Source organism: Protopterus annectens, chromosome 11.part0, assembly GCF_019279795.1.
Source record: "Protopterus annectens isolate FY-2018-M chromosome 11.part0, PAN1.0, whole genome shotgun sequence".
NCBI classification, from domain to species: Eukaryota; Metazoa; Chordata; order Ceratodontiformes; family Protopteridae; genus Protopterus; species Protopterus annectens.
Genome location: NC_056745.1, coordinates 328,487,968 through 328,515,233, shown reverse-complemented (window position 1 = coordinate 328,515,233; position 27,266 = coordinate 328,487,968). Strand labels below are relative to the sequence as shown.

General features: G+C 42.5%; 1 protein-coding gene across 1 annotated transcript in view; it reads right to left on the bottom strand.

Annotated features, from left to right (window-relative positions):
* The window catches only part of APPL2 (adaptor protein, phosphotyrosine interacting with PH domain and leucine zipper 2), a 1,154,621-nt gene that overhangs the window by 362,369 nt on the left and 764,986 nt on the right, over positions 1-27,266 (bottom strand). The window contains exons 11-14 of the mRNA XM_044087826.1: positions 10,546-10,734; positions 2,150-2,192; positions 2,011-2,067; positions 1,817-1,908 (exon numbers count right to left, since the gene is read on the bottom strand). Coding sequence (XP_043943761.1) covers positions 1,817-1,908; positions 2,011-2,067; positions 2,150-2,192; positions 10,546-10,734 — 381 coding nt within the window. The remainder of the gene's footprint in view (positions 1-1,816; positions 1,909-2,010; positions 2,068-2,149; positions 2,193-10,545; positions 10,735-27,266) is intronic.

The following is a 27,266-nucleotide window of genomic DNA, read 5'->3' as shown; positions in this document are numbered from 1 at the left end:
TGGCTTGTGGAAGAACAGTTTCATCTTAAGTTATGAAGGAAGTACCCGAGCAATGACAGTAAGATCTGACTGACTGCAAAGAAAGCCATGCTTAAAACTGTTATTCCCTTAGGAAACCTCTTAATTCAGGTACAAAAGGGTTTAGCTGCAGGTGAGCTTTAGTTGTCAACAGCCAGTGCTTTCCATTTTTGTTTTCAGTAAAAACAGAACAACACAGTAATCTGTGCGTCCCAATTTACAGGGAACTTAGCGGTAAAGAGATCCTTTTGCAATAGTGACATTTATAGTTTTGGGCGTGTGACATACAGTTTGCTGTGTGCATGAGATGTGTAGGATCTTTTAACTCATTGGGCATTAGGTGTGATTAATGGCTCATTATACAATGACTGACAATTAATATTCTAAAACAAGCTTTAACAACAATACATAAATAAAATCACAAATCTGGACTCTGGACATATAACACAGACAGGATGGAGAAAATGCTAGGAAAATCAGGTACGTTATTTAAAATGAAAGACATGTACCTGATTTTCTTTGTATTTCCTCCATTCTGTCTCTCTCCTACCCCTAAAACTGTCCGAAACTTTTTGATTTAAAAAAAAAAAAAAGAAAAAAGGCGCAACAGAGACCTTCTTTTCTCGGTTGCTTCCTTTCCAAAGCACTGATGTATTGGGTAAGCGTCGGAATGCAAGTCCCATTCGCATGCATAGTACATCAGAAAAAAGCCCCAGGATACCAAAAAAACACGGAAGAGCAGCACGGAGGCATTATACAAAGCCATTATTTAAGAAAAGTAAGTATTTTTTCTTAAATAATGTCATTGTATAATAGCAATAACCCACAGCTGGGTGTGGGCAATGCTGAATTTATCCATGATTGGCTTAATCAACTGTGGGTAAATCCAGCATTACCCACACCCAGCCGTGGGTTATTGCTTAAGTATTTACTCTTTTTCATCATGCAGCAATTTATTTTCTCTTAGTTAGGCTATGAGCTAAAGCAGAATGTTAAAGCAGAAAAAGATCAACACAGCCAGGCCCAATGCCAATGCTTTCAGAATGCCTCCGTTACATAATCCATCCACCACCAAACATTTACATTACTACAAACAATATCACAAGTAAATTCCAGATAGGACCAGATGTGTTCTTCTATTCCACAACAGTGAATAGGTTACACGCTAACTTTTGCCATATACATTGCATCACAGTATTTCTTTCCAATAAACCCTATTTTCTTGCTGTAATTCACATCTGTTTCCACTCTTTGACACTTAAAAGTTATACGCATTTGTGACCTCCCTGTCCTACCAGTTTCAACTTCTTGACCCCCTTACCCAGTCAACCGCTCATCTTATGTATTCCTTTAACACAGTGTTTATATATCTTAAACATGACTGTAGCCTTACTTGATCTTAGAAACAAAGACCAGTGCTTATTGTAAATAATTTGCACAGCCTTCTCTGTCAAAGATTTTTGTTTCCTGTTTAACAAACTTACAGTTTTTTTGTTTAATGTAAATAACTTACACCAACTGTTATGTTTTAATGATTGTTCTGTATTTGCAGTGAACACTGGTGGTGGTAAACCCTGGGCTGAGCCTTAGAATAGTTTGTTGCAACAGCATTCTACTCCGTTCAACAAATATATACATAAATAAATAAGAATGAAGCAACATGCACTGGAAATTCGGTATAGTTTGATCAGCCATAATGCATTTCAATTACAGTTTCTGCACGTTTTCAAAGTAAAGATTACTCAGCTTGAAACACATGCAAATAAGAAACCGAAAACATATTGCAAAATGAGGTTACCTATTAGGCTGTGCACTTTCACATTTTTTTTCAAAACTTGCAACTGGTGTCACTGCTTGCACTGCCGTTTGATTCAGCCTGATGGCAACTGCCTAAGATGAAAAGACAATGGCTGTGATTAAATTATAATGCAAACATTTGCAAAGACCTTTAATGTTGCTAGAATATTACATTTCAAAATGTGACAAAAATACCTCTGGATTATCAGTAAGATATATCTGTCTTGAGATGTTGTTGATGGCACATATCCACTACAGGAAAATAGAGAGCATGAAACACCTGGAAGTAGTACGTTTCTAAAAGTCAAGCTCATTATTAGAAATAAAACAATACCTCTTCATATTCCTTCTTGCTTTCTGCTTGAAGAATAACACTCCTGTATAACACACAATTTAAATTTGTTAGCCCAGAGTATTTGCTGTAGACATTCACAACACAGCTTTAACTACAATTTATTTAAATTTACTTTTAGTGAATATTCTGACCCTTATTTATAAAACCAATCAGACACAAGTCTTCTAGAGATGTACCTTTGCTAGTGGAGAAGCTGTTACTTACTCAATTTTAGTGGCTAAGAAAAAGAGAACCGTGGTCTTTTTTTTCTGTTTTATGACCATCTCTTGCTTCCAAAGGCCTTTCCTTGTCCATCAAGCCTACCAAACTCCAAAAGCCTCCCCTGGATTTTCTCTGGCCTACAGTTGAAGACGGTAAGGAGATCAAGGCACCTAGTGCAATGTCATACTGCTACCAAGGAAGATTTTTGGTATATGCCTACATTCCCCTTCCCTTGCAGGCAATCATTTCATCTTAGGGAATGAAGTGCAATGGATGTTGTTGGTGTATTATACCCACCCACGCAGCAACTCAGCCTCAGCCCTATGTCTTTAGGGATAACAACCCAGTGTATCCCTAGCTTCCAACAAAGATCATCTCTGAGGTGTGCCCAAATGCACACTCCCCCCTCCCTCCTGGACACGCAAACTCATCCTCCTCACCTACACCATCAACACCTGAGCTACTAACTGAACTTGGGTTGCTTGGCCACAGTTGGGGCTCTATCCCTCTATGCTACTGGCATGGGCCAGTACTGAGATCTAAATAACTAAACAAATAAATACGTAATTAATTAATTAATTTAATATTCTTACCCGTCTTAAGAATTCCAACAGTCATGGTGACATTCTGCAGCAATGTCACTCATAAAAGTTTATTTTGGCACTGCTGTGAATGGCATTATGACCAGGGGCAACCCTGCATAAAAATGGCACAGCCTGCTTGGTGCAGCAGCAAATTGGAAATCTGATAGCAAAAAAGGCATTTGCTATTGTACATTGGGCTCCCTATTGAAATGTCAACACTTGAAATGCCAAGTGCTGGTAAGCCAAAAAAAAAAAGACCAAAAACACTGGAAACGAACGAATTTCAAAAATTTTCTCCTTTAAATTTCTTCTTGGGATGATCCCCACTGCACCCCCCATGTGGGAGATAAGCCTCTCACCCCCCCCCCGAACTTATATATATAAACTCCAAGATCACCATACCTCTCAGAAAAGGGAATATTATGAGAAATGGCATCTTGGACTTAGTTTATGTAAGTCCAATCTTTTGGCCATTCAATCTCCATATTTCGGGACTCACTCTAGCAGGTCTTGACATTTCAAACGGTTACCTGTATATTAAGAAGGGCTGCCCCTGATCAGAAAAGCACTGTACCACCCAATACTGAGAAAACAGAACTTTCTGAATGGAATGGCTGCCAAATGTCACCAGGCCTAGGACCATTAATATAGGTACAGGAAAAAGCTTTCTTTTCTTTTTTTTTAATGTACCACAAATCATATTAAGACCACAGTACTTATTTTACCCTCATAAAAAAACAAACAAAAAAAAGCAGGCATATCTACAGTCTCAGGTAAGTTTCTGTTTACTCCCCACAAATGCAACACTTTCAAGATATAAAGACAAAAACAACCTGACACAGCACAGACTGATCTGCAACTTTTTGCATCTGTTTATATTGTGGCTCATTTTGTCATTTCAGCTTTAGTCTCTGTTTATGAAGGTAGCACTACTTAAGTCAAAGGCTGTTGAAATCAATATTGTAAAATAAAACTCTATTTTAAATGTGTTTTGTGCACTAGTGCTTAATGACCTCAGTAAAAAAAACAAAACATTAAAATATCCCCCCACCCCGAGTCTGTGCAACCTTGGATTTGATGCACACAACTAAGAGGGTGAGTGTTTCCCCCTTGAAAAAAAATGATTTAGTGTTTATTTAATGTTTTTTCTTTCATGATTTCTAATTTACTTCTACTTTTGCAGTTGATTAATAAACACTAGTCATGGGAGCCCTGACATTAATGAGATGCCTTAATATCAAGTAGAAAGTACAGTAGTGTACACTTACCATAAATGTAGATGTTCAAGTGTATTCACTGTTGCAGTAATCACATTTGGGTTATCCCTGCCATGGTAGCCCTCAGCCGGACTGAATACCAGAGGCTTAGTATTTCTGCATCGGTTGCTGTCAGGACTGACATCACGTCATCAGTAGTATAAAGTAAGGCAGCCGATGGCATTACACCAGTTTTTCTTGCCCTAACCTGTCAGAAGCCCCCAAATAGGAGCCGGGTTCTGGTGGAAGAACCCCACCAGTAGAAAGTAGAAAGTAAATACCAATATGTCCCTTGTAAGGAAAGAGAAGAAAAAAGGGGGATGGAGGGAGGGAAACCAGGACTGCAGCAGTGAATACACTTGAACATCTACATTTATGGTAAGTGTACACAACTGTACTATGTTCTTCGTGTTTCACTGTTGCAGTCATCACATTTGGGTTGATTCCCAAAGCTGTGGAAATGGGTGGAGGCAGTCAAGGAGACTAGGGGCTGGCTAGGATGCCCTGCAAGACTGCAGAGGCAAACCCCGCCCTGGATTTGGAGAAGAGAGGTAGGTGGTAATGTTTAGTAGAGGTGTGAACAGATGTCCAGGTGGCAGCCTCCATGATGTCTCTGGTGGGGACTCCTCTGAGGAGAGCTGCAGAGGTGGAGGCTGCTCTGGTGGAGAGAGTCCTGACCCCCTTGGGGGGAGACTTTATGTGTTGTTTGTAGCAGAAATGGATGCAGTGTGCTATCCATTTGGAAATGGTTTGTTTGGAGATGGCTTTGCCTTCTGCCCCTGTAGCAAAGCTAACCAGGAATTGATTAGACTTTCTGAAGGATTTAGTCCTGTCTAGATAGAATATGAGCTGTGTGCACATCTAGGGAGTGCAGGATCATTTCCCCCTTGTTCTGGGGATTAGGAAAAAAGGTGGGCAAATGAATGGATTGGTTGAGAGCCACACTGGACACCACCTTGGGCATGAAGGATGGGTTAGTCCTGAGGGATACCTTGTCAGCATGGAAGAAGATGAAGGGATCCACAGCCATGAGTGCTTGCAGCTCGGAGACTTTTCTAGCTGAAGTGATGGCCAGAAGGAAAGCTGTCTTCCAGGAGAGAAATTTTAGCTCTGCAGAAGAAGATGGTTCGAAGGGGGGCAGGGTGAGCTTTTCCAACACAAAGTTAAGGTCCCAAGCTGGGGTTGGTGCTCTTCTGGGTGGCCTCAAGTTGTTAGCCCCTCTTAGGAACTGTTTGATCAAGGGGTGTGAGAAAAGGGGCTGCTCAGTGGGAAAATGAGCAGAAATAGCAGAGGCATGAATTTTAATGGAGGAAAAAGAGAGGCCACTGTGTAGTAGGTCAGCTAAGTAATCCAAGATGAGAGGTAGGGAGGGCTGTGCCGTACTGGCTCCCTTAACCTGGATCCAGGTGCAGAACCTTTTCCATTTGTCAGCATAAGACTTTCTAGTGCTAGGGCATCTGGCCTCATGTAAAAATTCTAGAACCTGTTAACTTAGGTTGCCAGATTGATCAGGGGTTAAGGAATAAGCCAAGCTGCCAAAATGAGTGTCTGCAATTGGGGATGCATGAATTCCCCTTCCCTCTGGATCAGGAGGTTTGGAATCTGAGGAAGATGCCATGATGGCAGTGGGGACAGGCTGCACAGCAAGGGGTACCAGGCTGGCGAGGCCAGTCTGGAGCTATAAGAACTGTCTTTGTTTTTTCCTCCTTTATTTTGAACAGTACCCTGGGGATGAGAGACAGTGGAGGAAAGGCACAGACTGATAGATTGCTCCATGGGAAAGACAGGGCATCCACTTTCCAAGCCATGCAGTGATGCTCCCTGGTGCAGAATTTGCTGAGCTGATTTTTGGTGTGGGAGGCAAAGAGGTCGACCTTCAGGGTGCCCCATTTATGAGTTATTAGGGTGAAGGTTCTTCTGTTGAGCTGCCACTTGTGTGGGTCCAGAAGATTTCTGCTTAATTGGTCTGCCAGAGAGTTGAGAGAACCTGGTAGGAATAGAGCTAACAGATGGAGTTGCATGGCACAGGCTGTGTGCCAAAGGGTCATGGCCAGCATGCATAGAGGGTAGGAGTGAGTCCCTCCCTGCTTGTTGATATACCACATTACAGTGGTGCTGTCTGTTTTGATCAGGACAGCCCCTGGGGAGAGAAGGGGCTTGAAAGCTATCAAGGCATGCTGGACAGCCATCATCTCTTTTTGGCTGATGTGCACAGGGATTTGCTGGGGGCTCCATTGACCCTATATGCACCTGCCGTTCATGTGTGCACCCCAGACATAGTCTGATGCATCTGTGGTGAGGGTCTGGGCAGCTGGGGTTGGTGAGAAAGGTAGTCCCTTGTTGTGGGAGCATGCTGTTGCCCACCAAATAAAATCTTTTCTGAGGCAAGGAATTCTATAAGAGTCTCCAGGTCTTGAGAGTGTTGACACCAAAGGCTTTTTAGGTATCTTTGAATTTTCCTCATATGCAGTTTAGGATATGGAATGAGTAGTATGCAAGATGCCATGAACCCCAGAGCTTACATGATCTTCCTTGCAGATAGCTGGGGTGTGGTGGCTAGTTGGGAGAACTAGGCTGTCAGGAAATTTTGCTTTTCTGGTGTAAGGAATGCCATCTGGGGTGCCGTGTCCAGGCTTGCTCCCAGGAATATAATCCTTTGGGTTGGCACCTGATGGATTTATTTTCTTTGATTGTGCACCCTAGGAAGGTTAGTAGGGACTTTAGAAAGGCCAGGTGCTTGAGCAGCTTTTCCTGTCAGACAGAATTAGGCAGTCGTCTAAGTATGGGTAAATCGGGACATTCCGTTGTCTGCAAAAGGCAATGGCCGGAGCCAGACATTTTGTGAAAACTCTGAGAGCAGTAGATAAGCCAAAGGGAAGTGCAGAGAACTGAAAGTGCTAAGATCATGCCCTAAAACTAAGATATTTCCTGGATGATTCCCTGCTAGGAATATGGAGGTAGGCCTCTTTTAGATCTAGGGTGGCTAGCCAAGCATCCTTGGACAGCATGCGTAGCAGCTGCTGGAGGGTGAGCATTTTGAATTTTGGGATCACCAGGAAGGTGTTTAGAATGGATAGATCGAGGATGGGGCACCAGGTGCCCTCTTTTCTGGGTACCAGAAAAAGTCTGGAGTAGAAACCTTGGCCTCTATGGTCTGCAGGAATTTGCTCTACTGTCCTCACAGAGGATAAAGACTTGCTTTTGCGCCTCTGCCCACTGGTTTGGAGGTAGATCTGGGAGCCCTTTTGGGGTAAGAAGGGTGTGGAAAGAAAATCTGTATCCCTGGGGCACTATGTTGAGAACCCAACGGCCATTGTTAATGGTGGCTCAGGTGGTGCGTGAAAGGAGAGTTTTCCTCCTAGGGGTAAGTGAAGGTGGGCAGAGGGAGGGGGTGGGGGTGGTGAGTCATTGTGAGTTCTTACCATAAGGGGGTGGCTTAGAACTCCCTGGTTTTGAAGTGGAGGTACTCCGCTGCTTAGATCTCTGCATTCCCTGTGGCTGCTGTCTGGGGGTTCTGGTTCCCCGGGGTCTGGGCTGGACTTGCTTAGAGAGAGCAGGAGAGGACTAGTGCTTGGTGGGACAATGCCTGCTGAACCGGGGTGGCTTGATCTGTAAGAAATCCTTAACTGTCTGCAAAGATTTTGCTTTTTTACCATCTTTTTTAAGACCTCTTCTGCCTTAGTGCCAAATAAGTTGTCTTTGTGCAAGGGGGCATCCAACAATTTAGATTTGACACTGTCTGGCACGGGCTGTTCCTTAAGCCATGCATGCCTTCTAATGACAGATCTGGTGACTGCTGCCCTGCAAGAAGCTTCTAGCGCATCAAAACCACAGTGCAGGGTGTGTTTAGTTACTTGACTTGCAGAATGCATTAACTCTTGTAACTCTTTAGATTCTGCACAAGCAGGAAAGAAAGACATTTTTTGTTTGAGGACTTCCAGGGTATGTTGCTGAAATTTTAGCATGTGGAACTGACAATTTAGTGCCCTGATAGCAAGAGTATCTGAGGTGTATACTTTTTTACCCCATCTGACTAGCAAATAAGAGCACTAGTGCTCTGGAATCCCTACCTGAGGGGGTTGGATTCTTAACAGAGGTTGCTTTAATCCCTTTAGGCCCTTGAGAAATTACCTCAGGGTCAGCAGTAGGAGTTTCAAAAAGAAATGTGTGAGTCAGGGACTCTATAGTACCTGTCTGGTTTTCTGGGTGCAGGAGGGAGGGTGTCAGGAGTCAAACTAGATTCCAGGAAAACATCCGCCACAACATCCAGGACTGGGGTGATGGCCAAGGGTCTGTGGTGTGGAAGATCTAAGAACTCCCCGAGTCTCGTTTTAGACTGAGGGTAGTCCAGACTCTCCCATTGGAAATGCTCCCTTAAGGTACGATGGTTTCCCAAAGGAAAAATCCTCTGGGGGAGAGGCAGAAGGGATGGAACCCTCTGCATCAGAATCCTCATAAGTACAGAGGGGTTGCATGTCTTCATATTCAGTCATCTGACTCTTGTTCAGACAAAACTACAGGGGACAGACCTCTTTTCCTTTTGGAAGGGGTAGCTTGGCTTCCCCTGATCAGCATGATAAGGTCTTCCACAATTTTAAGCATTTGAGACTGAAGCAAAGAAGCAGGTGTCTGAGATTGGGTCATCAGATTCTTGGGTGTGGTGCATATCCTGGGCCTAAGAAACGCGGTAGTTTTCGAAAGAACAGTAGTTGCAAAAGAAGATGTCGGTTTATGTTGAGAATCGGTAGTGCGAAGGACTTCCTTGGAAGCCAGTGCCTGCTCAGCAGCTCCAGACCCATCCAAGGTAGAGGCGATCACAGGATCCTTAGTTGAAGAAGAGGTTTGTGCCATACCGGACTCTGAAAGGGTCTCGGTAGAGGCCTGCGAATCCACAGAAGCAGGCATCAGGGACCAGAGAACTGACAACTAGCTTAACGGAAGCATCGTCGGTAGGTTTGGACCTGTGAGGTCTGTCTGTGTCTTTATCTTTATGTTTTTTCGGAAGATCTGCTGTTGGATGGCTTACTGAAGCCATATTGGAGTTCCAGGACTGTAAACGAAAACATCTAGGTACAATTAGGGCCCGACGATGGATAGTTCTAATGTTGAACAAAGCACAGAAGCGACAGTGGGGGACATCGTGGTCTGGGCCTAAACAAGTGACACACTAAGAATGAAAGTCTCGGTGTGGTATTTGCTTTCCACAGGCGAGACAATTGTTAACTTTTTCTGACATCAGTTAGTGCAAGAAAAAAGGATCCCCAACGAGGTACTTAGCTTTAGAAGACTTCAGCTTCAAATCAGTAGACGAAACATGCAAACTGCTTCTGTTTCAGGCTCCATGGCAAGAAAGACTGATGTAATGGCGTCGGCTGCCTTACTTTATACTACTGATGACCTAACAGCAACCAACGCAGAAATATTAAGCCTCTGGTATTCGGGCCGGCCGAGGGCTACCCTAGCAGGGATAACCCAAATGTGATGACTGCAACAGTGAAACACGAAGAACATCTTTAGCATAAAAGAAGTGATATTAACATTTTAGTGTTTTAATATAATGGAACCATGCACAAATTGTTTGGTACTTTTAAAATTGATATTTATAGGTTCAGGAAATATATCTAGTCATTTTGCTAAAGTTGTGTGTGTGTGTGTGTGTGTGTGTGTGTGTGTGTGTGTGTGTGTGTGTGTGTGTTAATGTGGGTGCTTGCGATAGCGTGTCTATTTATGTGTGTTTGTATGCATGTATATGTGTGTGTGTAGGTATACTTGCGCCAGCATACTTGCACATTACTGTATATGTGAGTGACCACACACACTCATGCACACACGCTGTGAAACCTTATTTTTCTTTATTTAGAGTTGAATATTCTTCCTTTGTATTACGACCAATAAATTAACTACAAAGCAGCTATAGGCCTTGTGAACCTCGGCAATGTGAAGGTAACATAAAGAGATACCTTCTTTAGAATAATGCAAATCTCATTTGATCTTTAAAAAGCTTATAAAATCCATAAAATGTACTGTACTGTCTGTATAACATTAAAAACTGTTGTGCAGAACTTGTGATTTTTATATTCAATTAACTCATGGTACTCTTAAGAATGGCTCCATGTGTTATTTTCAGATTACTCTATTAACAATATATATTTCCATTTCATTACTTGTGATATTTATCCATGTAACAAAAGAAAATTAGAGTGCTAGTAAAACTCCGAATTAAATTATCTGTCAATAAACAGTGTCAGAATTTGAAATCTTTAAAAGACTGCTAATAGCCTGCATTTTCATGGACTTGCAGTTACAGAAAAATACTAGATCAAAAGAACCATACGGTTTTCCAGAAGGATTAGAAATCTGAAAGCAGTATCTTCGGTCTTCACAATCCACCGCCATAACTGAACAGTTATCCAGATCCAGAACAAGCCCACCAGCCACTGCTCCTCTTGGCTGGCACATAAGGTTTCCGCCTTGTGTGAAGAAGTAAAGTCGGTCCCAGGAAGTACTTACTAAGCCCGTTTTGCTGGGGAAAAGGATAAGTATAACAAGTTAAAGTCAATACAATGGAAATGCAATAAAACAGTCTGCAAAAACATACCTTTGTATAACACAGTGACTGCTTACTGCTACATCTTCATAACATAAAAATGTGATTCCCCTCTGCTTGCATATTTGTTTTCTACTATTATTTCCAGATGAAAATTTTCATCGAATTATACAATGCACAATACTTCATTTAGACTTTGCCAGTCCGCACTCCTAGACCTTACCTACTTTTCCAAAAAAACGACAGGCTAGTCATAACAGAGGTAGATATATGAATATCTATCCAGTCGTCTAAATCCTTCTTAAAGGAAGATACTGTGTCATATTGTTTGATCTGGACAGAAAGTTTGTTCCAGAAAAGTGATAGTCGATGTGTGATGAATCAGTCTTTCCACCATGATTTGTTTATTTGCTGAAGCTGATTCAGATTGCTGGCTCTAGTGTTCACTAGGGTTACCACCTGTCCCACTTTGCGAGGGACAGTCCCTCTTTGGCCAGTTGTGTCATGCAAAAAAATTGTAAAAATGGCAAATGTCCTGAGATTTTAGGACAAAATGATTTCTTATATTTTATGTGATAGTTTCATAAAACAGTTATTCTGAATCTGAAACACCTAAATGTTATAAGAAACAGAATAAGCAACTAAAATGCTACAAAAATAATCTTTTACTTAGTCAAAAAAGTGAAGTTCTGCCCTTTGTACTAGCCGTGGGTAGGTTTCGGCCTGCAAAATCTGACGTTTGTACTAAAAATGTCCCACTTTGGACATTTGAAAAGGTGGTAACCCTGGTGTTCACATGACTTATTTGTGGTTAAAGAGGTCTTGGACTGCCACATCCCTAATGGCCTGTAAAGTAAGGCACAGATTGACCTTAAGGAATCTGTAGGGTAATGAATACAGGGACAAGACCTTCAGCTTCTCTTGATAGTTTAGGTCCTTTACATGAACTTTTTTATTAGGAACTTTAGGGTCCTCCCAATTTGATAAGTTTAGCAAGGAACATCCTGAAGAGGGCATTGTATTCTATGATGGGCCTGATCAGTGCAGAATACAGAGGGGTCAGGACATCTTTGGACTTGGAGGAAATGCCCCTTGTGATCAGCCATGCCAGACAGAAGGATGTCTAAATCTCTGTTGCAACATGATGGTAAAAGGAGACTGAGTTACTTACCCATGTTCCAAGGTCTCTCACAACATCTTCATTTTAGAGTGGGATGTTTTCTATACTATAAACTGAGTGGCATGTTTGCTTGCCAAATGCAACAGTACTGCACTTTTTAGCTCATTGTCAGTGTACCACCTATTAATATGTGTAAGTTTGCTTTGTAATTTCTGCATATCAGAAGAAAATTCAGGTATAACCCCCACTTTACAACTGTCAAACTTGGTTAACCAAAGTTACTGATTTTTAATTTGGAGATCAGACAAGTATATGTGAAATAGCAAATGTCTTCGCATGGAATCCTGCCAGCCAATTAGCTATCCATCTAAATACATAGGGATCAATTCAGAGTGCATTTTATTTACTGATATTGCTGGTATGTGATCATCATGCTGTAGTGCATGACCAGTATCCATGGCTTATGTTACTCTTTCAAAGAAATTTAATAGATTCATTAAACAGGATCTACCCTTAACAAAGACAAACTGCTGGGAGTGAAGTCTTACAGTATTTTTTTATATCGCAGTTCATCAGGTCTGTTATTACCCATATGACCTTGCAGATAAGGCTCGTCAGGCTGATTGATCTGTAATTCCTGGGGTCTGTGGTGGGGCCATCCTTGTGAGGGAGCATCACAATTGCTGTGCGTCAGAACTTGGGACAAAGCCAGTGGATAAGCTCAGACCCACCAGTGTGTGTGTAACATTGCTCAGCAAGCAGCCTGGTACATTATCAGGTCCCGTAGGCAAGGTACTTTTTTTGTTTAGGAAAGTAAGTTTAACAAGCATTCTTTTGTGGTGAGGGGGTATTAGGTCCTTTAGGTATATGCGGATTTGGTATAGATGTATCCGGGGTGAAGACAGCACTGAATTTGTTTGCCCATATATTTCCGATATCCATTAGATCAGAGTCGGTTGTGTTATTCTGGATTGGTTTAGAGCAGGGTTATTTTGTAACTTCCTTAAATAAAGATTTGCAATGTCCTTCCCTTCTGATGCTAACCTAAGTTCATGGGAAACTTTAGTTTTCTTGATGATGTTTTTCAGTAACTAGGATAACTTCTGATGTTAACTTTGACCAGTAGGTCTAATTCTGCTATATATTCTAATTAGCCTTTTTCTCTCTTACTGTATTGTTTCTTTATGCATGTGGGCCACCGAGCTAGTTTGTTCTTTCCTTTCCCTTTTTGTCTAGTTTTGGTAGCGACTGACAGGTTTATAATCCTGAGAGCTCTGTCCTTCAGAATCATCACACTCTGGCTCCATACTTCAAGTAAATGACTCAGATATAGACAACAATTACAAAAGGAACCTACAGACAGGCTAAAGTATTCAGTAATCAGCAATAAGTTACTGAGAGAGTTTTGTACTTCCCCTTCAGTGCTTACATTAAATCAAGCCTAAGCCATTTATTCAAGAGGCCAGTGAGTGTTCTGTTCACTACCCATGCCACTTACTTCTCTTTCCATGAAATGCTTTTGGACAATGAATATTTGCTCACACACACACACACACACACACACACACACACACACACACACACACACACACACACACACACACACACACTCCAAGAGGCAAAAGAAAAGAGGAATGTGTATCTTACATTATAAGGGACTGACTAGACATCCAGATTTCAAAACAACAACTAGTCACTATCTTTACATCTTAACTTAGACAAATGGATAACAAACTGTAAATGTATCTCAGGACTAGAAATCTTGCCCCTTGTTGACAGGAGAATAACTATTAGGGTGCACCCAAGGATTGCAAAGGCTAGGCTTAAAATGGCTTAACTGGTCTTTTACCTGGTAACAACCTATGATCCACATATACCTCTAGTACAATGCTCCATGGGAAATCCATGCAGACTCCAATTACATGGTTCACACTGCATCAGCTTTAAGCACAGTTGGCAAGGTAAAACAGGTACCAGAATAGGGACAACTTGATCTATAAGTATTCAGAAACAAGACTGTGGTTACATATGGCTTTTGTATGATACAAATCATGTACCACAGCCCTGTGCAGTTCAAAACAAAAGTTTTCCTATATTATATGTTCATATACAACTGAGTACCTGAAGTAGTTAGACAAATTAAGATCTACAGTACAGAAATATTTGAATCCTGGAGTATGCTGTGCAGCACAGGCAGGAAATTTATGAAGCTAGAAAGTGCTGACATACCACACCAACATTAAGTTGGGACTAAGAGTCTCAGTGATGGTGTTGTGCTGCTCAGCATAACGCACCCAAGCAAAAAAAAATCATCACCACTAAATGACAGGACATTGAACACAGTAAATATTTTAATAAAGGGATGCAAAGGCACTCTGTGGAGTACAGTGCACACTAGCATACTTCCACAACCCCTATACAGTGATGACACAGAAATCCCACCAATGGGAGTGAAATCTTCATTATAATAATATGCAAAATACGCCTGCTACACACATAAGTCCAAGGAGGTTCAAAAATGTAAGCCTGGTGTGTGTCATCTACTCTGCCATGTCAGTCTGTGTGCACCTGTTAATGTACATGAGAGAACATATACGTGTGTGTGTGTGGGAGGGGGGTATAAGTCATACCTCTCTACTTCTTTGCTCAAGAATTCTAAGCAAAGCCAAAAATAATGGGAACACAAAGGCCCTAAATCGGAGACAATATTTTAAATATTACTCTAATTCACTTACAGACTTAATAGTACAGGTTTTCTACCAACATGTATTTCCAGAACAATAAGAAATATTTAACTGGCTGACATTGGTGACTAATTGAAATCCTCAGTAATTACCAGAAAATTAATTTTGAGGGACAGGGTAAAAACATGAGGCAAAATCAGGGAAATAGAAACAGTTGGGCTACAACCTGTACATATTTGTACTGTCCCATCATCCTGTAGTTCTCCCAACTGTATCTATTTTTTATATGTCGGGTCAACCTGCCAACCATAAAAGAAGCACAGCAGTTTACTGGCTGTAGAAAACGGGTGTGAGACAGTTTACAGAGCTTGAGGCAAAAACATATCCTTTGAGAATTATGGGGTAGAGACACAGCAACAACTTTGTGGAGGGACACCATATACCTTTGTAACACTAACACAAAAATAATCTGGACATGCCCATACGCTCCAATACATTTGTCTGAATGCTGTATGTGCTACAGCTGTGATCCTGACATTTGTCAATCTCCTGGACAAAGCACAATGAATTACAAAGGCTACCATAAACCAAGTGCTTTCTGTAGTGGATATTTTGGTAGCCTACCTACAGACAAGCTGCTCACCTTTCATCTGTCACTTACACAGTTAGTACGCTGCTGACAAGCAGTATGAATTGTGCATTGCTGCTTTAGTACAGCCGCATGTGAATGCAAGAGGATTATTACAAAACAAAGGTTGGCTTACTGTGTTTGATGACACGTCACTATGAGAAAACATTCTTGTTTTGGCTGGGAGAGGGATGTACAGATTTAAACGCAGGTAAAGAAGACAGTATATCAGGGACCTCAGCTGCAAATGTGGATGAAAGGCGGAAAGTGCAGGGAGAGGAATACTTGCTCCCAGATGTACTACAGAGGCTGTGCATACTGTATTTCCTCTAGTGACATTCACGGACACTTAGATTTCACCATGCCTGGTGCACAACTCTGACATTTCTGTTTACTAATCACACTCAGGAATAGAAGTAGATATTGTACCTAGGTCACATATGTTGTAATACAATCCACTGTACAAAATGCATGCACATTGCGATTAAATCATTCATACTGACTAAGATTTAAACAATGGCATGACGCTTCAGGTCCAAAAATAAGACCAATGTTAACTACACATATGCATAATACAATGCATTATACAAAACACATGCACATTTTGATTAAATCATTCAAAAATGTTGGGCTTTAAGAACAATGAGAAGGTAACCCATATCGTAAAACAGGGGAAGCAGTTAGACATGTCTGCTGTCTTTGCACATTGTATGTGCTTGAAGTGTATATGCATATGTGCCCTGCTGCATGGGATTCAGCAATGCTCACGATAACTCACAGTCACGCTAAACAGTAGCTCTGATTTATTAAAATAATGTATTCATGTTTTATGAGAAGTGAACATCTAACAAACTGGTAACAAGACTGTCCCATGTATGAAGGACTTTCTCCAATGAAAACAGTAGAAAACTTGACTGCTGGAGAATGAAAGCAGTTATAGTACAGTATGAGACAGGACTCATAGTGACTACAAAAGTGGACTGGTGCTAGAATCGTGATGACAGTCATTGACAAAACTGCATAATAAGAGTTCAGGCATAGCAACAGGGACACAAAAGTAATTGTGGGAAATTGATTAATAAAGCATAGCTTCTGAGATCAAAGAAATGGGAAGCAATGCAGTGCAATTTTCATGGAACAGCTTAGAAGTACTTAGTAAAATAAATAAATGTGAACTGTATACAGTGATACCAATAATAGTAATCAGATACTAAAACAATTCAGTGGTCACACACAAAGTATTTTTGAATTGCATCCTATACGTGTGCACTACAGCCATGAGTGATTCACAAAGATGTGTACACAAATGGGCAGGACCAAATAATCTAGCACTATACTCCATGCACCAAGTACATATGCAAGCAAATGCCATCCTTGAATGTCTGCAATTAATAAAACCAGCATCATCAGAGTGTTACCTTGTCCCAGTGGGGTAATCAGCTTGATAACAGCTGCATACAGTGGAATTGTGCTGCAGTTCTTAATGCAGCAATCCCCCCTTCCCCTGCTAATCTGTCGATTAGCAGACAGTGCTGGGCAAGATTAGTGCTGTAACAAAAAAAAAAAAAAAGAGAAAGATCACATCCACTGCATGATAAGAACATCCCTACTGGCAATGGAGTACCCTATAGGGCAGGTGAACTTGCTACCGTAACAAATTTGTCCTACCCCAAAACATTATGCTGGCTGGCAGGCTCCTGCCAATGGGAACTTGCATGCCACCAGATACCCTCATTACTATAATATGGTAATGACGTCCCATCCTGTCATCATGCCTAATGACTGTGACTTTTTTATGAATCAGAGTCAAGCAGATAACAAAGATTAATTTAGCAATAGAATTCTCTGTAGAAAAGTATGCAAGGTATACATTTCTATACAGAAGTTCTATGTCGTACTTGCTGTGTTGTCACACAGCACAGTCCCAGCAGTTGTTTCACTACTGGGGGATGAAAATGGACTGGGCGCAGGATCGACTTGTACATTACAATATGCAGTGTTCCTATGTGGAATTCATGAAGTACAGGGGAGGTGAGACTGCATTCTGAACCAAAATTCATGTTTTTGAATAGGGATCTAGAAGGGCAGTGTACCAGGCCTTTGTTTTGGAACTAAAGAAGACAATACCAAATTGAATTTTGGTGTAAAAATGATAAAAACAGACTGCCCAGATACGGAAACAAGAGGGTTGTGGGTAAGAATGGGAAGGTACCACAAAGACATTTGGACTGCAGGCTACAGACTTGCTTTTCCTACTAGACATTAATACAGAGGACAGGCAAAGAGAAAGAGATGAGGGAATCCTAAGTAAAAGACCTGCACTGGTTGAGTTTTTACTTGAATCTAGAACAGAAGCTGATGTTAAAACAGGGATATTAGTAGGGCATATAAAATACTGCACAATAACTATAGAAATCAATAAGAGGAGATTAGAAAAGAAACATTGGATAACCAGTTCAGAAAGAAACAATGGGAGGATACATGTGTGGCTACCAAATATGCAACAAGGTCAAGACGATTTAAGATTTTTACTTGGAAGTGTTTGCATAGGTGTTTTTATACTCCAAGCAGAGTCCAGATAATTCTTCTTAAATTGATGGCAAATGTTGGAAGTGTAATGGGGAAGTATGTGGCTATGTTGGCATGTCAGAATGACCTGGAGAATTAGAAAAATGCCAGTGTTTGAAAACACACGGACTTACAAAATCGCAGGGGGTGGTGGATATATGAATATATTTGATTTAATCATAGAAACCTGTACCTTACACTGAGGAAGTGGCTATGTAGTTTTACTACTAATGATGTTCTGAATAATAATGAGATTGTGTTGTTAAAATTAGAGACATCAAAATGCGTAGAGTACTGTTGTCTATTAGCAATAGCAAAACCACCTGAAAAGTCATTCAAACGTGACAGAAATATAACAGTCATTCAGTCTGAAACCATAGATTATTGTTAAACATTTCAGGTCCCATAACAGAAATCAGATTAGAAATTAAACTACATCAGAATATATGGCAGAACTACAAAGACTTACTGAACACTGAACATAAACCCAACATATTAGTCATAGGAGACTCCACTGTGAGACAAACAGATGTGCCCCTCTCACCAGGCTGGATAAAGAGAAAGTCACGGTTAGTTGTTTATTTGGTGCCAGAATCCGCCATATCACCAATGCATTCAAGTCTCTCAACAGAAGCTGTTATGACTCTGTCATAGTCCATGTTGGTGTGAAAGACATAAGATGTACCTCCCTGGACTATATGAAGAGAGACATGATCGAGCTCACTGAGTATGTGTCCCAGGTAGGTATGTTTCTAGCCTTAAACAGCATTCTACCATCACCCAGAATGATGCCTCAATACAAACAGAAAATGATTAACTTTAACAATTGGCTTAGTTTCTGGTGTCATTCCAAGGGGATCCAGTACCTGACAGCCCGGGATGACATGACTGACAAACCATGATGCTTTGCCAGAGATGGTCTGCATTTGTCTGCCTTGGGCTTCAGCCTCCTGGCAAAGGCTCCTGCCTCCCCCCACTGTGCCTTTTTTTAGGCAATGCCATGAGGTCAAAACTACCTGCATGAAAATTTCATCAAAACATAAATTAAAGGTCATGCTGCTAAATGCTAGGAGTCTAAACATCAAACTGCACTCACTGCAAGCATTCTTAACCCTGGAAGAAGCTGACATTTGTGCAGTCACAGAAACCTGGTTCAAAGCTGCAGAGAGCACCTCAGCCATAACCAGGTTACTCATCCTATCATTCATTCAGACCCCAAACCGTGGGCGGCAAAACAAAAGGAGGTGGAGTTGAAATATATATAAAAGACATATACACCTTTAGGCTGATCAAATAGTATGATGCACAGGAAACACTTCATGTGCAGTTAACAATTGACAAAACCCCTATTCAAATCACAGCTATAGGCCTCCAACTGACTCAAGATGCCCACTCCGCCTATCTGGACCTCTTCGAATCTATCAAAATTCAACCCTTTACCCTGATCATGGGTGACTAACTACCCAACCATAGATTTGAAGAAATACTCATGCCAAAACACAAATGCCTAGAGATTCCTTGATTTCGTCAATGCAAATGCCTTGGACCAGTTGGCTGACATCCCCACAAGAGGTGAAAATATCTTGGACTTGGTGTTAATCAACATGAGTAACCACTGCAGTCACCATCTCCCCCGAACCCCCCCCCCCCAGCTAGGGTCAGACTTCTCCAAAGCTGATTACAACCTTCTGAGGGAAGGTATAAACAGCTTCACAGTCCCCTCCCCATCCACAGGAACTGGCACATATATCCAAACCTACACCAAAGTATTATATGAGCATTTATTTAGCTGCATGGTGTCATGCATACCAGATAGGATGAAATCATCCTCCTCAAGGAAGAGTAAACCTGTCTGGTGGACATCTGCAATAAATAAACTTTATAATAAGAGAAAACATTTGCTATCTAGGACCAAGAAGGAGCAGGTGCCTAATTGGAAGCAATCTCTCCTTAGCCTGAACAAGCAAATAAGAGCCTAGTGAAATCCTCCAAAGCAAACTTCAAGTCCAAACTGGCCACATCTACTAAAGACAGTCATAAAGGTCTTCTTCTCATATGTCCGCAATCTCAAGGGAAGCACCCAAATTCGCTCAGAACTGGTGGTCAATGTCATCACATACACAAACACTGTAGTTATAGCCAACCTGCTGACAGACAGGTTCAGTGAAAACTTCACTCCTCTGTCCCCCCAATCAGTAAAATAGGAAATCCCCAGTACCTGCCCCCCTCCCCTTATCTGTAGGGAGCAAGTCATCATTGCAGTCTCAAAGGCAAAAGATACAGCCTCCATGGGACCTGATAACCCAGGTTGCATCCTACATGAACTCAGGCAGGAACTTGCAGCAAAATTAGGCACCCTATTCAAACAAAGCCTGAGTACCAGCTTTGTCTCAGCCGAGTACAGGACAGCTACTATCATCCCTTTGCACAAAGGTGAAGCATCCACTGATCCAGGAAATTATAGACCCATCAGCCTAACTAGCCTGATCTGCAAGGCCATGGAGCGGATTATCATGGACCTCATTAACAAGGATATTGGCAACCTCCATACACTTGATCCCACACAGTTTGGTTCTGACAAGGGGAGGTCATGCTTGTTAAATTTGGTTGACTTCTTTGAGACAGTCACCAAGGCCATAGACGAGGGGAAGATGGTGTACACCGCCTACTTTGACCTGGCCAAAGCCTTCAATCCTATTCCCCACTCAGGTACAATAGATAAACTCTCTCAAATAGGCATCAAACTGGCTCACTGATAGAACCCACCTAGTCAAAACAGGGGAAGCCACCTCAAGTAGTAGACCTGTAACAAGTGGTGTACCTCAAGGATCAGTCTTTGGGCTTCTGCTGTTTGGGATATACTTCTCGGAGGTGCAGGCCAAATCTAGTGGGCTATTCACTGGCCAAGTTTGCAGATGACTGCAAGCTAGGTGCTGTCATCAACTGCGCTAGGGATGTGGAGATTCTCCAAGAGGGTTTCACCCAAACAAATGACTAGTGCCAGAAACATGGCCTCAAACTGAATGCCAAAAAATGGGTTTATATCATAACATCGAAGTAGTAAAACATCGAATGTTATAATATCGAACCCAAAACAGCGAACGCTGAAAACAGAGAAGCTGCATAACATCGACTTCTTTCCTAGGAAAAGAATTCGGTAGGCTGTTTCTGCCGCTTCACTATTTTCTCCACTGTGGTACGAAGGTTAAGGACTGGGTTAAGGTAAGTGTGTGAACGGACTGGGTTAAGGTGTGGGAATGGGATAGTTAGGGACTTTAGAGTTAGGGAGCGGGTAAGGTGAGTGTGTGATAGTTAGGGGCCTTAGGGTTAGGGAGTGGGTAAGGCGAGTGTGTGATGGTTAGGGACCTTAGGGTTAGGGAGCGGGTAAGGTGAGTGTGCGATAGTTACGGACCTTAGGGTTAGGGTTTGGGTTAAGGTAAGTGGATAGATAGTAGCGTATGTAGGGTTTAGTGTAGGGTTAGAAGTAGGATTTTAAGTGCATATGTTTTGGTTTACTTTTTTTGGTGTGCTTGTGTTGTGTGTGTGTTTCTTGGAACAGCAAATTTTTTCCCTGGGAAAAAATTCGCTGTTCTGAGCTTTCGATTATATCACATTTCAACATTCCAAGTTCGAGCTTATGGTGTTCGATATTTTGGGATTTCAATTATGTGATATAAACCCCAAAAAATGCATCATCCCTTTTGGGGAGAGTGACACCCCACAAATTATCACACTGAAAATAAGGCACTAAGCATGCAATCAGTCGTGAGGAACTTGGGGACCCAGGTTGATAGCAAAAGTACAGTTTTGTATCTACCATAAATGTAGATGTTCCGAGTGTATACACTGCTACAGTCATTACACTTGGGTTATCCTGCCGTCAGGCGGTTCCCCAGTCAGCCTGAGTTCCAAAGTCTTGGTCCGGTGTCGGTGCTGTCGCCTCCTCCCTGACGTCAGTGCAACAGGGGTATATAAGATGCAGCCGTCACCATTTTCTTCAGTTTTACTTGCGCCCCCAAATGGGTAGGCAATTCAAACTGCTAATAAAACAAAGATAGGAAAAGCAAACAACAACTTTTAGTTACCAGCAAATACTCGCCATAGGTAGTAAAGGGTAGAAGATATAGGTACATACCAGCAAGTAAGAGGGGAAGGAGGGAGGGTAAAGTACAGTTTTGTACCTACCATAAATGTAGATGTTTGAGTGCTAATACAGCTGCAGTAATCACATATGGGTTTTCTGCCGTCAGGCGGTCCCTCGGTCGGCCGAATTCCAAAGTCTAGGTCCGGCGTCGGTTGTTGTCGCTCTCCTTCCTGACGTCAGTGCGGCAGGGGTATATAAGACACAGCCGACGCCATTTTCTTCAGTCTTTCTTGCCCCAGATGTCAGGTGCCCCCAGAAAGAAGGCAATACATAAATTATATTTATATACATGCAATGCAATATAATCAAAAATCAGTAGTTGCCAGCAAATATACCATAGAAGGATAACCCAATCAGGTTGTATGAAGAGGGGTTAGGCCCTATGCCTTTACTAAGAGGGGAAGGAGGGGGGGAAACCTGTACTGCAGCTGTATTAGCACTCGAACATCTACATTTATGGTAGGTACAAAACTGTACTATGTTCATCATGCATATAGCTGCAGTAATCACATATGTGTAGAATCCCAAAGCTACGCACAGGGTGGTAGGCACTAGGTGGAACTGGGTTGAGCCAGAATGCCCTGCAACACAGCAGTGGCAAAGCCTGCTCTAGTTTTGGAGTATAAAGGCAGATGGTAGTGTTTTGTGAAGGTATGCACAGAACTCCAAGTGGCTGCCTCCAAAATATCTTTGGTAGGAACTCCTCTGAGGAAGGCTGTAGAGGTAGCTGTGGCTCTGGTGGAGTGGGATCTGATGCCTGTATGATAGGAGTAACAAAACCGTATGCAGTGGCCTATCCATTTTGAAATTGTCTGTTTGGTAACTGGCTTCCCTTGCGCCCCTACAGCATAGGACACAAAGAGTTGTTCTGATTTCCTGAAAGGCTTTGTTCTGTCCAAATAATAACGCAGCTGCCTATGGATGCCTAAGGAGTGTAACAGCCTTTCCCCTTTGTTTTGAGGATTGGGGTAAAAGGTAGGTAAGTGTATGGCTTGGTTTAAAGCTACCCTGGATACCACTTTAGGCATAAATGACGGGTTGGTTCGAAGGGAAACCCTGTCCTGATGGAAGATGAGAAAGGGCTGCACAGCCATGAGGGCTTGTAGTTCCGAAACCCTACGAGCTGAGGTAATGGCCAGAAAGAAAGCTGTTTTCCAGGACAAATATTGCAAATCTGTTGAGGCAGCTGGTTCAAAGGGAGGCAATGTTAATTTTTCTAGAATGTAATTAAGATCCCAGGCTGGTACTGGTTGTTTCCTTGGTGGTCTTATATTCTTAGCCCCTCTGAGGAACTGTCTTAAGAGTGGGTGAGAGAATAAGGGTGGATCCGTGTTGAACTCTGCAGAAATGGCTGAGGCATGGATTTTTATGGAGGAAAATGAAAGTCCACTGTTCAGCAGCTCAGCTAGATACTGTAATACCTGAGGCAAATTCAGTTTTCTAGGGTCCTGGCCTTTTTTCTCATTCCAAGAGCAAAACCGTTTCCATTTTGCGGAGTAAGCCTTTCTACTAGATGGCCTTCTGGCCTCCAAAATGACATCCTGCACCTCCTTGGGCAGTAGAGTCTGTTGTGGTGTTAAGGAATTTTCCATGCAGCGAGGTTGAGTGTTTTCAGCTGACTGTGAAGAGTTTTGTAGCTGTGCTGAGTCAGCAGAAGAAGCATTAGACGTAGGTGCCAGGGAGGAGTATGTGTTAGGCTCCTCAGGAGTGGGTACCAGTGTTGTCTTGGCCAGTCTGGAGCAATCAGTATCATTTTCGGTCTGTCTGCTCTTGCTTTCAAGAGCACCTTGGGCAGAAGAGGTAGAGGTGGGAAAGCGTGAACTGTCCATGCTGTCCAACTGAATGAAAGGGCGTCCACTCTCCAGGCCTTTGGATGAAAGATCCTTGAACAAAACTTTTCCAATTGATGATTCCTGTGGGAGGCGAAGAGATCTATGTCTGGCCTCCCCCACGCTTGGATTATCTTTGTAAACACTTGAGGATGCAACTTCCATTCGTGTGGATCTGTCATATTTCTGCTTAGATTGTCTGCCAGAGTGTTTTCCAAACATGGCAAGTACTGTGCTTGAAGTTCAATTTACCATTCCAGAGCCAAGTTCCAAAGTGTCATGGCTAGTCTGCACAGGGGGTATGAATGTGTTCCTCCTTGTTTGTTTATGTACCACATTACTGTGGTGTTGTCTGTTCTTATCAATAATTGTCCTGGATGCAGGAGGTCCTTGAAAGCTGTAATTGCATTTATCACTGCTAGCATTTCTTTTTGATTGATGTGAAGGTGCTTTTCCTTTTGGGACCATTTGCCCTGAATGCACCTGTCTGTCATGTGCGCCCCCCAGGCGTAATCTGAGGCGTCTGTTGTGATGACTTGATTTGCTTGAGGCTTGCAGAATGGGAGACCTGTGTTTGTTTGACATGCTTGGGCCCACCATAGAAATTCCTTTTGCAAACATGGAACTATTGGTATTGTTTCCAAACTGTGGCTGTGTTGAGACCATAGGTTTTTTAGGTACCATTGAAGTTTCCTCATATGCAACTTTGCACATGGGATTAAAAGAATGCAAGATGCCATGAAGCCCAGAGCCTGCAGGATTTTCCTTGCAGTAAGTCTGGTACAATTTGCTAGTATTTTGAAGTACTGAGTTAGTTGCCCCTGTTTTTCTGGCGTAAGATAGGCCATCTGGGTGTTTGTGTCCAAGTTGGCACCCAAGAAAGTTATTTTCTGAGATGGTGTTAGCCTGGATTTCTCTTTGTTGATTGTTTATCCCAGAGAATTCAGTAACCGTGTTGCATAAGCCAGATGTTCCAGAAGTATGTGCTTGCTGTCCGCTTGGATCAGGCAGTCGTCCAAATAAAGGTAAATTTGTATCCCTTGAAGTCTGCAGTAGACAATTACTGATGCCAGGCATTTCGTGAATACTCTGGGCGCAGTAGATAAGCCAAAGGGCAATGCAGAGAATTGATAGTGGATTGAACCTGCAAGAAATCTGACGTATCTTCTGCAGCTTTGTCTGATTGGGACATGCAGGTATGCCTCCTTGAGGTCCAATGTTACCAGCCAAATCTCCTTGCCCAGCATGGGAAGAAGCTGCTGTAATGTTAGCATCTTGAATTTTGGTACGAGTAAGAATGTGTTTAGGATGGATAAGTCCAAAATGGGTCTCCAGTTGGTTCCTTTCATTGGTACCAGAAACAGCCTGGAATAAAAACCTTGGCCTTGTTCGTGAGTAGGTACCTCTTGAATAGCTTTCATATCTATGAGCTTTGAAATTTGTAGTTGTGCCTCTGCCCTTTGATTGTGTGGCAGGTTTGGCATGCCTATCATTTTTGGAAGAGTGTGAAAATGAAATCTGTAGCCTCTGTTTATAACATCCAGGATCCATTTGTCTGTTGTGACAATATGCCAATTTCTTGTAAATAATGCCAGCTTTCCTCCCAAGGGTGCTGCCAGCTGAGACTTGCTTGGCATGAAAAGGAGGAAGTCATTGGGTTTGTTTCCTGTGTTGCTGTGCACTGTCTTCGCCACCTCTTGGTGCTGGAGTTTGCCATTGCCTGCCTCTATATGATCCTTGTGATTGCCCTCTGCCCCTTGTGCGCCTGTATCTACCTCTTTGGGGCTTGTCCGTGGCTGGAAAGGACCAGTTTTTAAAAGACCAATTTCTGCTAAAACGTGGTGGTTGAACCTGTAGAAAAGCTTTGACAGTTTGCATAGATTTGGCTTTTTCTTCCATTTTCCATAGTATCTCCTCAGCATTAGTACCAAATAGCACATTCTTTTGTAAAGGAGCATCTAGTAGTTTAGCTTTCACATGATCAGGCAAGATTTGTTCCCTAAGCCATGCATGTCTACGAATGACAGATCCTGTAACAGCGGCTCTACTTGAGGCCTCTAGGGCATCATAGCCTCCTTGTAAGGTGTGTTTACCCACTTGTTCTGCACCATGCACCATATCCTGCAACTCCTTCAAATCTGGTTGTTCAGGTTGAGACATTTTATTTCTTAATTGTGATAACAGAAACTGCTAATATTTAAGCATATGAAACTGACAATTTAAGGCCCTCATGGCTAGGGTGGCCGAGGTATATACCTTTTTTCCACACCTTTCTAAGGATCTTGACTCTCTTTCAGAAGGTAGTGGATTCTTAGCAGTAGAGGCCTTCATTACCTTGGGGCCTTGAGAAATGGTTTCAGGATCAGCATTATGGCTTTTGTAAAGAAATTAGTGAGAGCTAGGAACTCTGTAGTACCTATCAGGCTTGACTGGGGCAGGAGGCAGGGAATCCGGATTAAGGCAAGCCTCCGAATAAACATCATCAAGAATGTCCAAGACAGGAGGTATCGCCAGAGGTCTGTGTTGAGGTAACAAAAGAAATTCCCTAAGTCTTTTCTTGGAATCAGAAAAGTCTTGGCCTTCCCAATGGAAGTGTTCCCTCAAGGTGTGCAAGGTTTCTCCAAAAGAAAAATCCTCAGGAGGAGATACAGAAGGAATGGACTGCTCTGCATAAGAATCTTCAAAAGGGGAGTAAGAGTGTTCCTCTACATCCGAATGTTCTGAAAAAATGGAGCCCTGATCAGAAGAGGGAGAATCTTCCTCCACTCTGGATCTCTTGTCTGGAGGGGGTTGGGAACCCCTGATAAGAGTAATTAAATCCTCAGCCATTTTAAGCATCTGCTTTTTAGGCATGGGGCCTGGAGATGGGCCCTGTGCAACAGGCCTCTTGGGATGCCTGGCTGATTTGGACTTAGTAAAGGCCTTAATGGAAAAGGAAGATGAGGGTCTAAAGACACCATGGGTGGAAGTGGACCTGTCCACATTTGGAGGCTCAACGCTCACAGTGGCTTCGGTGGTGGTAGTCTGGGTATGGGCCGAGGAACCTGCGGTCTCGGTTACAGGAGACACCGCCAAAGAAGTGTCGTCGGTAGTCAGGGACTGCATAGGCATCTCGCTGAGAACCGGACCACGTGTAGCCGGTTTTGGTGTGGTGTCGGTGGGGACCTCGGACCTCGCGTGTCGGTCCTTGTCCTTGCATTTTTTGGACAAAATGGTAGTCGGTGTCTCTGACGACATTTTATAATCAAAGGCTATACCAAAAAAGTGTTGGGCGAACTCCGCCCGATGCTTAATAGTGCGTTTATTGAAAGTCGCGCAAAAGCGACAGCCCGAGACGTCGTGGTCTGGGCCTAAACAAGGTATGCAGAGGGAATGGAAATCCTTATGCGGTATTTGCTTCCCACAAGAAATACAATTGTTAACTTTTTCTGACATCGGTCTGAGGCAAGAAAAGTTTCCCCAACGGGGTACTTAGCTTTAATGAAGACTTCGGTTTCCAATTTTTCGTAAATTCAGGAGCTGGCCGACCGGCACT